This window comes from Medicago sativa, chromosome 1, assembly GCF_051527215.1.
Source record: "Medicago sativa cultivar Bolivia chromosome 1, Bolivia_mono, whole genome shotgun sequence".
Taxonomy (NCBI): Eukaryota; Viridiplantae; Streptophyta; class Magnoliopsida; order Fabales; family Fabaceae; genus Medicago; species Medicago sativa.
In genome coordinates, this window is record NC_140749.1 from 18796297 (window position 1) to 18811386 (window position 15090).

The following is a 15090-nucleotide window of genomic DNA, read 5'->3' on the forward strand; positions in this document are numbered from 1 at the left end:
TCAACTAAAAATCAAACTTTGGTTTGTCACATTGTGAGAGTATTTCCTCTTTCGCTATAATCAACTCCGTTAGTGCGTGGTCTTTTTAATATATATATATATATATATATATATATGTGTGTGTGTGTGTGTGTGTGTGTGTGTGTGTGTGTGTGTGTGTGTGTGTGTAAGCGCGCATGGCCTTTTAATATGTGGGTGCGCGCGCGTGCTCGCGCACGTAAGCGTGCGGGCGCACGCGCGCGCACGCTTTCGTGTTAAAAATAATATTTAATATGGACATTATTTATAAATTGTTAGAGATCTTAAAATAACAAAAATGATATTGATATGATACAAATATAAATTAATTTTTTACTTTTACAAACTTTGATTACACATTACTTGTCCGAATATATTTAGAACAACTGACATCGAATTAGATTGATAGAAATCTGAAGGCAAAAAGAATTCAAGGTTCAAATAACCAATAAAATAGTTAGCATTGAAATCGAACTTGCTACATGAACTATGACTCCTCATTTACATACCACTTGAGCTTCGAGTGAACATGTTTACAAAATTTGACGTACGAAAATGCGAAGCCTAATACGAGACCTAAAAAACTCGGGCCTAAAGCACTTGCTTTAGTGGTAGCCCTCTTGGGTCGGCCTTGAGATGCGGTACTTGCTGCATCTAACGCTAGCATGACACACTATGTCATATTTGTAAAGAAAGGTGTCTAGAAAGGTGAACATCACAATGATTGGAGAGGGAATGGATGCCACCATCATCTTGGGTAGCATCGGTTGTCATGGAAATAAGTCGAATGCATGCACATACGACTCGGCTAAATTTGGTAAGGATATGACTCCTTCAACCATATTCTACTCTAATTTTCCCTCCTTTTTCTGTTTTTTATTTGTTATCTTCATGTTTGTCTTAGAAACTATAATAGTAGTAAAAATGTCTCACATGGGAATATTGAATTTGATATGTATCCAGTGATTAAGGCTTTTTTCCAATACAAAAATCAATCATGAAGAAGATGAATTGAATGTGAAAAATGAATTATGATTCAATTAGTTAAAAATGCACATTGCAAGAGTTTATATAGTTGTAGACTATACCAGCTTGTCATAACTGTCCTAACTAATTAAATGTGAGTGGAGTGAAGCTCAAATTACAAATAAAATTCAAACTCCTAAACGTAACTTGTAGCACAAGGTAAGTGACTTTTGCCTATTCTTCCTCTTCTTTGTTTATTGCCAATATCATTATGTTATTTTGAAAAAGGAAATTAGATAGAAAATATAGCTTGTTTGATTATATAATAGTTTTGAATCTCTTGTCCTTTTTAATATATCTTCTTTGTTGCTGACTTATAATTCTTGTTTTTCTACTCTTTCTCTCTCTCTCTCTCTCTCTTATATTTCATCTGATACAAGATCTGTATTTATAGAGAAATATAACTCATAATTTTGGAATAAATATCACGTTGAAGATGCGTTTCTTTTTTTTCCTTCTTCCGCATAAAATATGTTTTCATCAAATCTTCCTTCATACGGTACAAAAATATATTTATTGTGCATAAATATATTAGCAACAATCTTCTGGAAGCACAAAATATATTTGAAACATATCTTTTATATTTTTAGCAACAATATTCTTCATCCTCAAATTTTGAGCAATTTCAACATGGATCTTTTTGGTAAAGAATTTCGATGGGTGTTTGAAGTGAGAGCTTTTTGTTGGGAAGAATATTGAAGAGATAAGTGACCATTTGTAATGCTTGATGCCAAAAAGAAGGTCGAAGGGAGGCATGGGTGAGGAGTACATAAGATTTTATTTATTGTACAAATTGTTCTTTCGACTTTTCCATTTTGAAAGACCATTCCATTTAATTCACAAATTTATGAAATTATGCATAGTCGTACTCCTTTCCGTTATCAAAACGAAAACATTTAATTTCTCTTTGAAATTGTGTTTGAATATGATTACGAAATTGGAGAAAAATGAACTTGATATTTGATCGCAAGAGGAAAAGCTCATAAGAATTTTGTGCAATCATCAAGAAATAAAGCATAATAATGATTGATAACCCCCCGAATTAAGAATATATGTGATGTCCAAAGATTACTATGCACAATCAAAATTCAATATGGTATATGATAAAGATTCACAAACATGTAATTTTATTTGTTTCTCAAGTGGACATGAGTGACAAAAGAAATTGTTCTGAAACATATTACAAATGATAAAAATGCTTCGGTGAAGAGAATTTAAGGTAGAAGCTATTGGATGTCCTAAATGATTATGTCATAATTCTTTTGATTAAGCAGCAAAGGTGGATGGTCTTGAAGTTGCGGTGTCTGGTCTTGTGGATATACTATAAAGCTCACCCAAGCTGGTGCATCTCATTAAAGTCATTCATGTCTTGAAATCCTTAAAAAAAAACTAAAAGGATCAAATTCAAAAGAAACATTATTATCAATGATAAATTTTCTAACATATATGAGGGTTAAATGAGATTCATGCAAGACATTGTTTAGGATTAAAGGAGGGGAATAGTTATCTGATAATGCACTTTGACAACCAATAACTGAAATATTATTACCACTACGTACCAATAGTACTATTGTTATTCATATTGTAATAAGACGTAAGATTGCCTCCGTTTCTCGTGATGTGGTCATATGTGGCTTTTGTGTCCATGTACCATTGATCATCCAAAAGATAAAGATAGAGAGAGTGTGCATAGCAGTTTGAATGTCAGTTGATGCATATGATGACCGTGCAGTTGCTACATGTGAAAAAATTGCTCTTCTCCCATGAAAAATTGCTCAGTCCCACATAAACTACCTAAAATACCTCCCACGTGACTTAAGTCACCTTAGGTATCATCAACGTGACTTAAGTCACGCTCACGCTAGATACCACCGTGAGTTAACGTACACCGAACCCCAACGTTAATTAACTCACGTGGGGTTGCGTTTCTCATCATTCATACATATTCAACTTGTTTCATGTTTCCATTGCCATAATTCAATCATGCCTTCACTTATTTCAGCATATATCCCCATTTCAAATCCTCTTCCCACACAATATTACTATTATTTCTTCACCTACCTTAGCAGACAATATGTTAATGGATAGTGTTTCCAAAAGAGTAAATAGGCAATTATCCCCCCGAAATTGTAAGTTTTGTCAATTACCCCCCTGACATTAACAAAACTTCAATTACACCCTGAAATTGCACAACATTGATCAATTTACCCCATTCGTCAAATTCTTCTGTTAGTCAACATGACGTTTTGCAAATACCCCTATGAAGTTTTGCACTTATGAGCAAAATGCCCCTTGAATTTAAAAATTTATATTTTTTTTTCTTATACTTGACTCAAAAGATATTAAAGGCAAACAATTAACGGTTAACTTTAATATTTAAGTTATTTAAGACACATTCTCTGAATTATCATGATAGAAACCGGTACCAAACATAGAAATATAACAGAAATAGCTTACTTTTATTGATTATACAATAGGGATATAGGATACAATGGGTTTCCTAAAAAATTGAGAGTCTTTGGTCTCTCCCTCCAAGAATTCGAGAGTTTGGTCTCTCCCAAACCAAATATCCAGTCTCAAATAAAATGTCTAATGATTTTTCATTTGATTTCCCTATTTATTCAATAACTTCTTAATAGTAACTGCTGTCTAATAACATAATAATTGCATCCTAATAACATAATAATCAGATGTCTAACACATCATAAGAACGCTACAAAGTAGAGTCATAATATAGCTGGCTAATCTTGTTTTGTATCCATGTATATATGCAATCCTACCTAATGATTATTTTGAACTACTACTTTTTCTATCAAAACAATGCTGAATTGAAATTCTTTTTGGAATTCTAGCTTATGACTTCCAACATAGGTGTCAAACACATCATTATTGCCAAATAGTGTTAGGCTCCATAGGGTAATGCTTATGTTGATTGTCACGTGATCATTGTATTCACAAACTAAGTATTATTGAGTTTGGATTTTCATATCTAATAAAACATTACAAAATGGTTATGGACTAGTATATTATTTTTCTTTTTGTTATCTTTTTTTTAAACAATGTTTACTTTTTGTCATCTAAAATATTGAATTGTAATAAAGGATCCAAATGTTAATTGTAATATTGGATTGTAATATTTATATTGGATTGTAATATTGTAGAGTTTAAAGTATTAAAGTTAATTGTTTGTCTTTAATATCTTTTGAGTCAAAGATAAGGAAAAAAAATATAAATTTTCAAGTTCTGGGGGCATTTTGCACAGAAGTGCAAAATTTCAGGAGGGTATTTGCAAAACGTCATGTGGACTAACAAAAGAATTTGACGGAGGGGGTAAATTGATTAACATCGTGCAATTTCAGAAGGGTAATTGAAATTTTGTTAATGTAAGATAATTGACGAAACTTACAATTTCTAAGAGTAATCGCCTATTTACTCCTTTACAAAACTATGCCTCGCTTTTTTGTATGTATGTGCATGGTATACGAGTTTACCGAACTTCCATTCACGAGCACATAATGCATCTTTTGACTTTTAATAAAGTTTTCAAAGTTTAAGCCAGAGACATGTCACATTGCTCAATTACATTTCATATCATTCATACATATTCAACTTGTTTCATTTTTCCATTGCCATAATTCATTCATGCCTTCACTTATTTCGGCACAAATCCCCATCTCAAATCCTCTTCCCACTCAATATTAGTATTATTTCTTCACTTACCTTAGCAGACAAATCACAATATTTCTTGACCCATATATATTTTTTTGAGGGGTATACTCTATATATTTTCGCGTCCAGATTTTAGTGCTTATAAATTTTCATTTGATACATGACTATAACACCAAACAGGGAATAGAGCAATTTTGTATGGGATGAGAGCAATTTTCCTACATGTGCCTGTTGTGATTTAGTCCCAAGAATTCCTAACCGGCGCGGTGAGATATGGCACCTAATGTCCACGTACCATATTTGAATATTTTGCCTTGTTTCATTCCCTTGATATGATGTGAATATATACAATCATGTGGTCAATCATATTGGCTGTAAAAAAATGTAACTGATTTCCCCAGGCTTGTGCTAATTTGATTCCTAAATTCCTAAATATATACAAAATATATTTGTTATTCTAATAAGATATTTGTTATTCTAATATAATAATGAGACATTAGGAGGAGGTCAGTGTAATTTGTCTACAAAAATGACTGGTCAAATTATTTAGGGAAGGAAGATTTCATCACTGATGAAGTCAATGAATACTTAATCTAGAACATTGTAATGAAGAATCAACTATCCAGTTTTTTCTCGAAAAACTCAGTTTAAAGGCTCACTTATAGGTTGATGTTTGAAATTAAACCTACAATATTGGACCTCTCACGTCATATCTCATTCTCTGCAAAAAAAAAAAATGTAGGTATATTATTTGTAAGAAAATTAGATTTTATTTAGTCTGTGAAATGGCTTAAATCTTTTAAAACAAGTTCCACAAAAACTAGAATAAAGCAAATTACCCTTAAGATGAAAATACATGAAGGAATTAACCTAATTAGAGTTACAATAGTAGTAATAATTAATGCAACAATGGAAACATGATCTTGTTGAAATTGGAAATGTCAAACATAGTGGTGCAATGAAGAAACTAGCATGTGGTGGTGGCAATGGTCAATGGAGAGGCTATGCAATCTAAATATGTATTATCAGCATTACATATCATGACATTACCATAAATATCTACATGCAAAGTTCAATAATTATAAGCAGAGTTGTCAATCAAGACGCAGCCCAGATTTGTCAGTCGAGACGCAACCTGCGACTGAAACTTTGTTCCATGCTAGAATTCATCCTCATTCTGGCTTTCTCCTTCTTGATTTGGACAAGCAGATGGTAAACACACCATGGAAAGCTTAGAAAATGGTCCCTTTTCATACCTTCATTGTACAAACCATAGTAACTATGATGGTAAGTAACATAGTACCAAGCAGAAGCTTTTGCATATACATCATCACTCCCAGAATCTACATCAGCCCCACCGTCCTTGAACCAACTCCTCGCCTCTTTCCTTAGGGACCTTACAACCATAGTAATCGCATCCGCATCCCTTCTTTTGGTGAAAGATTTCGACATTTTCATAATATTCCCACTTAGGATTTCTGATTCAGTTTTGATACCATAGTAGTCCATCAGATTTCCCAACTTGTAGTCATAATTGGTTTTGTGATAGAAAGCACCGTCGACATAATCCATAAAGCCCTCGAATTCCATATCCGAATCATATGACTCCTTAGCCACTTCAAGTGTGAAGGATGTAATAGAACCACCCTCAGTTGAAATACCTTGAATTTCCCTAAAAAGTTTTCCTATTACATTCTTTGATTTGTAGGTGGTTTTGTCAGGCTTTTCCATGAAGTCTGGATATTCTTTGGCGAAAAGATGAGGGGGTATAACTGCTGGGATACCGGTTTTTGGAAAATCAACTGCTATTGAGAATAGCTTTGCAAGTTCAATACATGGCTCAGACATTGCTTTAGCAGGTTCTTTATCTGCAAAGACTGTGTGAGCATTGGCAATTATTCCAAGACTGTCATTGAGCATGTAATTGGTAAAATACTCCTCCACCTCCTGCACCATAAAACCATGTTATGATTTATGAATATGAGCACTGCTATTTTTCATGAAGGATTCTTCTACAAGAAATAGAAAAATGTACGAAAATAGGATACTTATTAAGTGTTACTTCTGTCCACATATTATTCTTCCAAAGATCACATTACATAAGTTGCTAAAACCATCCAAAAATACAAGAAAAAATTTCCTATGGATGTAAATCTCAAAGAACAATACCTCAATCTCCACATCATGATCCAATAGAGTCTTTTGGGCAGAATTATACTCCATTGGTTCAATTGTTCTAGGTGGAATCAATTCAGGATCCCAACAAACAAAGTAGATGTCCCCGTCAAGATCACTTCCGGAACATTCATTTGGATGCGGCCTGGTATTAGAAATCAGTTATTAGTGTAGACACAGTTTTAAAGGAAAAAAAATTGCCAATAAAGAGAAGCAACATCTTAATTTCCATTTGCCAAAGTAACATTATAAATGATAAACCTATAACTGCAAATTATTCAAAGCCTACTTCTCTAAATGATAATGTATTATTTTGCAAGAAGTATCAGCAGCATAATTCACATAGAAATGAAGTATTTCGCTCGCTAATCATTTTCACCAAGTTGATTTACTCAAATTTAAGACAGTAATTTTTTATTGGACCCAATATTTAAATGTTAGATCATATTCATATTGAAGAATATATCTACCTGTGACCTTTTTGAGGGAAAACAACACAATCCACCATGTGGCGCAAAGCAGGCACATCCACAGCCTTCAAAACACGCACATCACCCGGGTGCAAGCAAGGATTTTTTGCTACTACTACCTCACCTTTCACAACATGAGAAAGACAGCTGTGCCTTTTGTGAGAATATTGAACAAAAACTTCGCCATATTCTAGGGTTCTAGTTTCATCTAGAACTCCCATCATTGCTCTTCCTTTCGGAATAAATATCCTAGTTCTTTGTCGCAATTCTAACAGCTTTGATGCCCTAAATGTCTGCAGCATCATTGAAAGAAATGGTTCTATATTAGGCTTGTAGCCACAAATAAGCATCTCCTTCAGAATATTAGTGATCTCTCCAGAAAACATCAAGTCCAAAACCTCGTGTGCCTTCATTGAATCAGTTAGTATTGTGTTCAGTTGATTAACAACTTTTCTCTGTTTTTTCTCGAAAACACTGTCCTTGACATCGAGAGTGGATAAGAGAGTAATCAACTGCCGATTCAGATAACAAGGCTGGAACTTACTACATGCCAAAACATCCAAATCTGCATTAACTGAATCATACTTGAGCATGCTCATCCTCAGTGACAACTTCACAGATGAGGTTGGATCAACAGCCACAACTCCTTTGAATCCACGATACCGAATCTGAAAGGCAGATGGCATAGAATCATAATCACATGCTTTAGCCACTGTCCTGGCAAGTTGAAGAGATATTTTCCCAATTCCATCAGAGAAGACATACTCGATTGCACCATGGTTAACCTTCACGTCAGGAATCATTTCAGTTTCGTCCCTGCTGATGTCTAGAGCTTCGGTAGATGAACCAAAAGAGAGTCCGAGCCTAGCAGCATACTTGGCTACATTTTTTATCTGGCTAAAATCTCCCATCCAAAACCTTATGCTATCGGCGGTAAGTCTAAGTCCAGTTGTTGTAGGAGCAAACATCCATAGCGAATTTTCACGCAACTGACTTGATGAGAAAGCTAGAAATTCAAACTTCTTATTACCAATAACTATGCCATTTCTAATTATGGAAAGAATTCTATAGTATATCTCAGTTCTACCACTCTCAGAAATGCGAGAAGATAAATCTGCTGAATACAGTTTATCCAACTCCTCATCAACAAATGAAACACGTAGAAAGTTGTCGATATGTTTACGGAAACGACGGAGAACACGATTCGAGACATTAATCTCGGGACCACAAAAGTATACTTTGCAAGGTGTTATCTGAACCCTGCGAACATACACCAATCCATTATCCAAATTTATAGTCGGTGACTGAGGCGGATTATTTGAACTAAGGTACATTCTGTACTGATCTTTCAGCCATTTCACGGGTTCATAACAGAAATCCTTTGAATAGTACATCTTTTCTAAAGCATGCTCGATAAATTCAATATTTATTCTAAGTGGATCAACTAGACGATAGAAAGCATTATCAAGAGCAGAACCTGAAAGACACCCATTCTGAACCAATGAATTAACTTTAAACAAGATCTCGAATGGAATATGAATGCCTTGAGGAGGTGCAACAATGGGGACAACATCCAGATTGCAAGAAAAAGGTAATTCTCTCTCCAAAGTGTATTGCCCCTCCATTTCCTCATAATGTGCAAAGTTTTCCCAAAAATTTGGAAAATCTCTGTCACTAGGAAGCTCTAGACATAAAGCCGAAGACTGCCCAATACAATTGCAAGGAGTGAAATCTATGGAACGGATCCATTGCTCGTCAGGGAAATCTTTATAATAATTCATATAAAGATCTTCGTATAAATTTATTGAATGCTCAAAAACCCGAGGAGCACCAATTAACTACAAACAGTAGAGAAACATATAAGATTTGTATAATGTGATGCAGCAAATTTAGTAGTATATAACAAATAAAGAGCAGACAATTTTAGAATTATCGATAAGAGTTCAGAGTTAAACATTAAATTACATCCACCATAATTCATCAGAAGAATAAATGAGACATATCACGAATTAATGCAACAAACAAGCATTACAGGAAAAAAAAAATTAAAATAAAAGGAAAAGGAAAAGCAATGTACATATCATGTCAAGGATTTTATTCATCATATAAAAGTTTAATTTAGCAAACCTGAATCAATAGATACTTTGCAGTTTTACCCCGTGGTCGATGCAGCTCAATCTTCCAAATGTTCTCATATGAAAGCTCAAGTTTGAACATCTTATCGTCATGGCGCATAGAGAATTGCCACTTTCTCATTCCAATCCCAAATTCTACACTAACATCCACCTCTCTCCATAATGAAGAGAATCTTTCCTTTGAGATCTGACAGCCAAAATGCAGTTTCACATCATCTAAACTTTCCAAAAATGCTCTTGGCTTTGGATCAATATCTCTTTCCATTTCCCGAACTTTTAAATCGTAGCCCCCGTACCGCCATGTTGGCAAACTTAAGTTAGACAAGGTCATCATATATGTAGCATGTTTAGCAGTAGTGAATTGAATAATTGCAAATGCTTTTTGAACATGGCCTTTGCCTTCCCTTATCTTCATAGCAACCACACTTCCTTCACCGGTATACTTCTCTACGAAACTCTTTACATCATATACAGTCTCATAAGAAGGGAATCCAGATAACTCAATTGTTTTACTTTTACCCATCCTCAATGCCAACTCTTTTGATTTCCCTGAAATCGATCTATGTTAAAAAAATAAAAAATTATGAATGTCATCACTACATCAAGTTATAGATGTCAATCTAAGTTTACATTTTACAAGCATAATCAATGATTTTCTATGCTCAAAGCAGTGAAAGTTTATACACACCATTCCATAAAAGCATTTGAACTTTGCAACCACATTCATATTTCAGAACATACCTATTGTGCCACAGGACAATAGTTATAGTTATGTTTAATATCTTGAAAAAAAATAAAATAATTGTAACATATAGGTATAGAAACAAAATCAAAGCTACATAGGTTATTACATTAGATCCTTTTTGACTAATCAATTATCTATCATCAAAATAAAATGTATCTCCAATCAAAAATTAAAAAAATATGAAAATTAGGTTAAAAATTTGATCTTTTTGTTTTAAAAACTATGTAGGGTTGATTATACTTCACAGAATCCATTGGTTACCCTCATACCAAAATTGACCCTTCAAAGTAAAACAAAATTACAGCTTATCAAAAAATAACTTCAGCTGAAATTCAGAAAAAGACACTTCAGTTCACTTCAAATATATATTCATTCAAAAATTAAAATATAAAGGTGTGATAAAAATGTAAACTTGATAGATGAAAAACATAAAATCGTAAGCTTCAGTTCACTTCAAATATATATAAGAAAGAAAGAAAAAAAAGACTAAGGATTTTTCATTCTATTATACAACACAGCACCTTCAATCATCTGCATTAGAATATAAAAGAAAATAAAATATTGTTTAGGGTATACATAATAAGCAAAAGAAAATGATCAGCACTGACCTTGAGAAACAAAGATTATTTAAGAAAGTGATAGCAGCAAGTACAATGTTGTTGTGTTGAGGAGCATGAAGACACGGAGAGAGAAATAATGTATGTCCTCAATATGCCAGTGCAACACTTTTACACTGCCAACCCAACTATTTGAAGTATGTATCGTGAGGTCCAAGACTATGAATTTAATCTATATATATATAATAAAAAAAAAGCTTTAAACATGTTTTCGATCAAAAATATCTTTAAAATTATTTATTTAACGTGATTTAATTAGATCTATGTGTAAAAAAGTTTTTTATCTTTAATATATGAAATTTAATCTATTTTTCACTAATTTATTAAATTAATAATATTTAATGTGATCTGGTGGGGTTACCGCGATTTACACATTCTTTCTTTAAAGTGATCTGGCATTCTTGTGTTTGGGTTGTTTGAAAGGAAAGAAACAACAGGATTTTTAAGCGCACGATATTGGATTTGGACCATTTATTAGACAACGTAAAGTTTATGTCTTTTTTTATGGCTAAAAGTTAATATACTCACTTCCGCTTTCAGTTATAACGACCGGTGACGGCACCCTTTATGGAGTTGTTTTTTTCGTTATTTTTTTGTAGTGTTTTTATGACATAAGATATCTAACATTGTATTTTGTTGAGTGATTCTCTTTTGCACACCTTATGCGAGATGAATCATTCTAGGTGATTTATTATATTTCATTTTGGCTTTTTTAAAAAAAAATTATGTACTTATCAACAATATATATCATTTTAAAAAATCATTTGAAACATAACAACTAAAATTTTGTAAAAAAATGAATTAAAATATTTTATAGACAAAAAACGAAAAAGAAATTTAGAAGAATAAAACAAAAATATATTTTAAGGAATTAAAAACAATTTAATCTCAAATTTAGTTTTGGGGCAAATGGAAAGTTGACAGAGCAACCTCTCTACCAAAATTAAAACAAAAATATTGAGAGTTTCTCTCAAAAAATAAATGAAAATGAAAATTGTCCCATCAAAGAACAAAAGGTATCTGCATTCTCTCTTGTTTTTTCCAACAACTACGGCTTAGCCTAAAAAGACTTGCTAGGTCTCAACTTGATCAGTTCGTTTGTTTGCATATCTTTATTTTTTTAGGTTGCATATCCTTTATTGTTTATTTAAAATTTAAAATTTAAAATTTAAAATTTTAAAAATAATGATTTACAATAATGATTTAAAATTTTAAATTTTAAATTTTAAATAAGTTTTAAATAAGATTTTTTTAAATAAGATTCAAAGGTTTAAATAAGATTTTATGATTTTATGATTTTTTTTTTGGTGGCCGGGGTTCGAACCCCGGACCTTGCATATATTATGCATTAATTATGCATTATGCATTGTCCATAGCAACTGAGCTAAGCTCACGAGGACAGATTTTATTATATATATATATATATATATATATATATATATATATATATATTTGACTTTAAATAATAGTTATTTAGTAAAGAATATTCAAATTCTATTATTTACATGTAAAAAATAAGGATAGAAAATAAAACTCTGTGCCTACGTATAGCCCATGCGATACACAATGCATACTACAAAGTACAAACTCTTATTTGGACGCAAATACATAATAAAATGTGTTCACTTCTAAACGCATAAAATTAAATGCATATGAAAAAATAAAGGGAAATGTCAACTTGTGCACTTAGGGCACATGTTAAGAATTCTAGTGATAGCAATTATTTATTGGAAATTGTGTTAATTTATTGCTCAAAATGTTTAATATTAATTTTTTTCAATAAATTATTACCACTAAAGGAATGAAATTAATGCTTAACATGTGCACTTATGACACAAGTTTAGATGACCCAAAAATAAAATAAATGAATTCCAGCATGTCTTCAAAACAAGACTTGTTGATCAAATCCACATCTTAGAATAAATACATTGTGTAGCATGATTAGAAACTTCTATAGAAGATATTTCCTTAAAGAAAAAAAGAAAAGAAAAGAGGATTACTACCCAAAACAAAATCTAAATCGATATTGGATCCATTAATAGTCATAAGATGAAGCATATCACCAATAAGAATCCCAAGGAAGAACTATTGTCTATCTAGGATTATTTTTAAGGCCTAGTTTATCTGACGTTGTCGATACTCAAAATTGTTAAATTGAATATTTTACATGGTTTCTTTGATTTGAACCTAAATTATCTCTATTATGTGTGAGTTTATAAGTGGTGTTTGGTACTAATCCGTCTAGAGACAAAAAAAAACCTATTGATAAATTTATGGTGTCAAGCATTTGTCTCATCTGAAGAAAATATCTCTTGCTAGAAGCAAAACAAGATCCAGGGCTAACTTCTTGTTTTCTAAGAGCACAGTGGAGAACAAACTCTGTAGTTTTAATTGAGTGAAAGAAGTTTTATTTATCAAACACATATCATTTAAAGAAACAATGTTATAAGCTTTTCTGATACTCCCTCCAGTCTCAAATGTAAAAAACTTTTCACTTTTTTGGTTCATTCAATAAATGATGTATGTGGTCTATAATAAAGACTACATACATCATTTATTGAATGAATCTAAAAAGTGAAAAGTTTCTTACATTTGAGACCAGAGGGAGTAAGTTGTAAGCTAACTTATTAACATTACCAAAGAGAGCCTTAGTGTGAAGAAACCATAATAGAATTTGACAAGACTGCTTGATTTAATGGTGCGTAAAGATGGTGTATTGTAGGTTTTTCAAATGTATTTATAGATGTTTTGTTTCAACATATTTTTTTTGGCTAATTCTATAACCCGCAAATGAGATAAGTCTTAGTGATTGTTTGGTTACGCGGATATGCGGCAAAAGCAGGATTCTCGTGTACTTAGGCACTTTTGCCGTGAAAATAACAAAGCTACAAAATGTAAAATCAGTGCAAACGGCGTTTTTTGCACTTCCACCGCTGCAACAAACACAACATTAGCCAATGTTTGGTTGCCCGGTGAGATAGCCAAACCGTGAGTTTATTTCTTCAAAATCAATTTTATTGTGTTTGGTTCTCTTCACCTGCCTGCATACATTTTGCTTTTGAGAATAAATTTTGGATGAAGCTCCATTTCATAGCTTCTTGAAATCAATTCTCTCACCATGGGTTTGGCTTCAATCAATTTCTCTTTTTTCCCCCTTTAATTTAACTATCTTTCACATACCTGTTAACTCTCCTTTTCACACACATGTTAAAACCCATTTTGGTCTTTCACACACCCAAAAGCAATTCAAGTACAAAATATATAAACACCATTTTTCATAAAAATCACTCATATTTTGAAGGTATCCAAACATAAATCACTTTAAATTCAACTCACTTTTAACCAAAATCAATTTTACAAAATCAATTTTATCAAATTCAATTCTCGTCACCGCACGCTTAACCTTAAAAAAGTGAGGTAAGTTTTACTCCTTTCTTAAGTTCTATCAATTGTTAGATTGAGAAGTTTCACTTATGAATCATACAATTATCCTATTCTTTGACCTAAAGTTATATTTGGAATGTAAGTTCACATACAATTATTAGCCCCTATTTTTTTGGAAAAATTATTAATCCACTATTAAAAAGTTAAAAGAGAAAAACTTGAAATATATCAAAACCCTAGCATATATTATACATACAATGTCATTCACCAACTGAGGTATGTTATCAGAGCTGTGTTATCAGAGACGTCGACGTTGGAGCCAAGTGAAATTAGATTTTGAAATAAAGGGATGAAAAAATTTGGGGCTTTAGTTAAGATGAAATGAGAAAAGATTTGGGGGGATGTTGGAGCCAAGTGAAATTAGATTTTGGAGATTTTTTTTTTTTTTTTTGAAACAGATTTTGGAGCTCTTTGAAAATGAGATATGACTCACACAAATAGATTTAAAAATATCACTCCAAGTCAGAGACGGAAATAGAGACAGAATAACTTTGGCTAGGTAAAATTCGTCTCTAAAGTCCGTCTCTAATGTTAAAAGTTTAATTTCGTCTCTACTTATAAAATTCCGTCTCCATTTCTATCTCTAGGAGAGACGGAATAAATTCCGTCTCTAAATTCCGTCGGTATTTGAGACTTTTCTAGTAGTGGTCTTTGGTCTGACTTTAGTTACCCCAATGTGTAAACCCAGAATACAAATACATTTTTTTTTACAAGGAAATGGCGCATTAGTTTTTTTTTCGAATCAATAGATAAATAAATAAATACACACTCGGGTTTGTTACCAAAAACAA

General features: G+C 32.4%; 1 protein-coding gene across 2 annotated transcripts; it reads right to left on the reverse strand.

Moving 5' to 3' along the window:
* Positions 1–5548: 5548 nt before the first annotated feature.
* Positions 5549–10965, reverse strand: LOC146953351 (RNA-dependent RNA polymerase 1-like). Of its 2 annotated transcripts, none has more exons than XM_085709129.1 (5): positions 10847–10963; positions 9486–10042; positions 7359–9196; positions 6883–7033; positions 5549–6660 (listed from the first exon to the last, which is right to left on the reverse strand). In XM_085709129.1, exons 2-5 carry the CDS (start codon positions 10014–10016, stop codon positions 5833–5835), a joined length of 3348 nt encoding a protein of 1115 aa, XP_085565255.1. In that variant the 5' UTR covers positions 10017–10042; positions 10847–10963; the 3' UTR covers positions 5549–5832. The 2 variants fall into 2 exon arrangements, with proteins under 2 accessions (XP_085565255.1, XP_085565248.1); XM_085709122.1 differs by having other exon boundaries at positions 5616–6660; positions 9486–10053; positions 10847–10965.
* Positions 10966–15090: the final 4125 nt, after the last annotated feature.

Bases quoted from the DNA above. Each gene is read 5' to 3' on its own strand.
- LOC146953351 (XM_085709129.1), bottom strand. From the start codon at position 10,016: ATGGGTAAAAGTAAAACAATTGAGTTATCTGGATTCCCTTCTTATGAG. The intron at 9,197-9,485 runs GTTTGCTAAATT...TACTGTTTGTAG, and splicing joins CAAAGTATCTATTGATTCAG to TTAATTGGTGCTCCTCGGGT. The intron at 7,034-7,358 runs GTAGATATATTC...TTCTAATACCAG, and splicing joins TTCCCTCAAAAAGGTCACAG to GCCGCATCCAAATGAATGTT.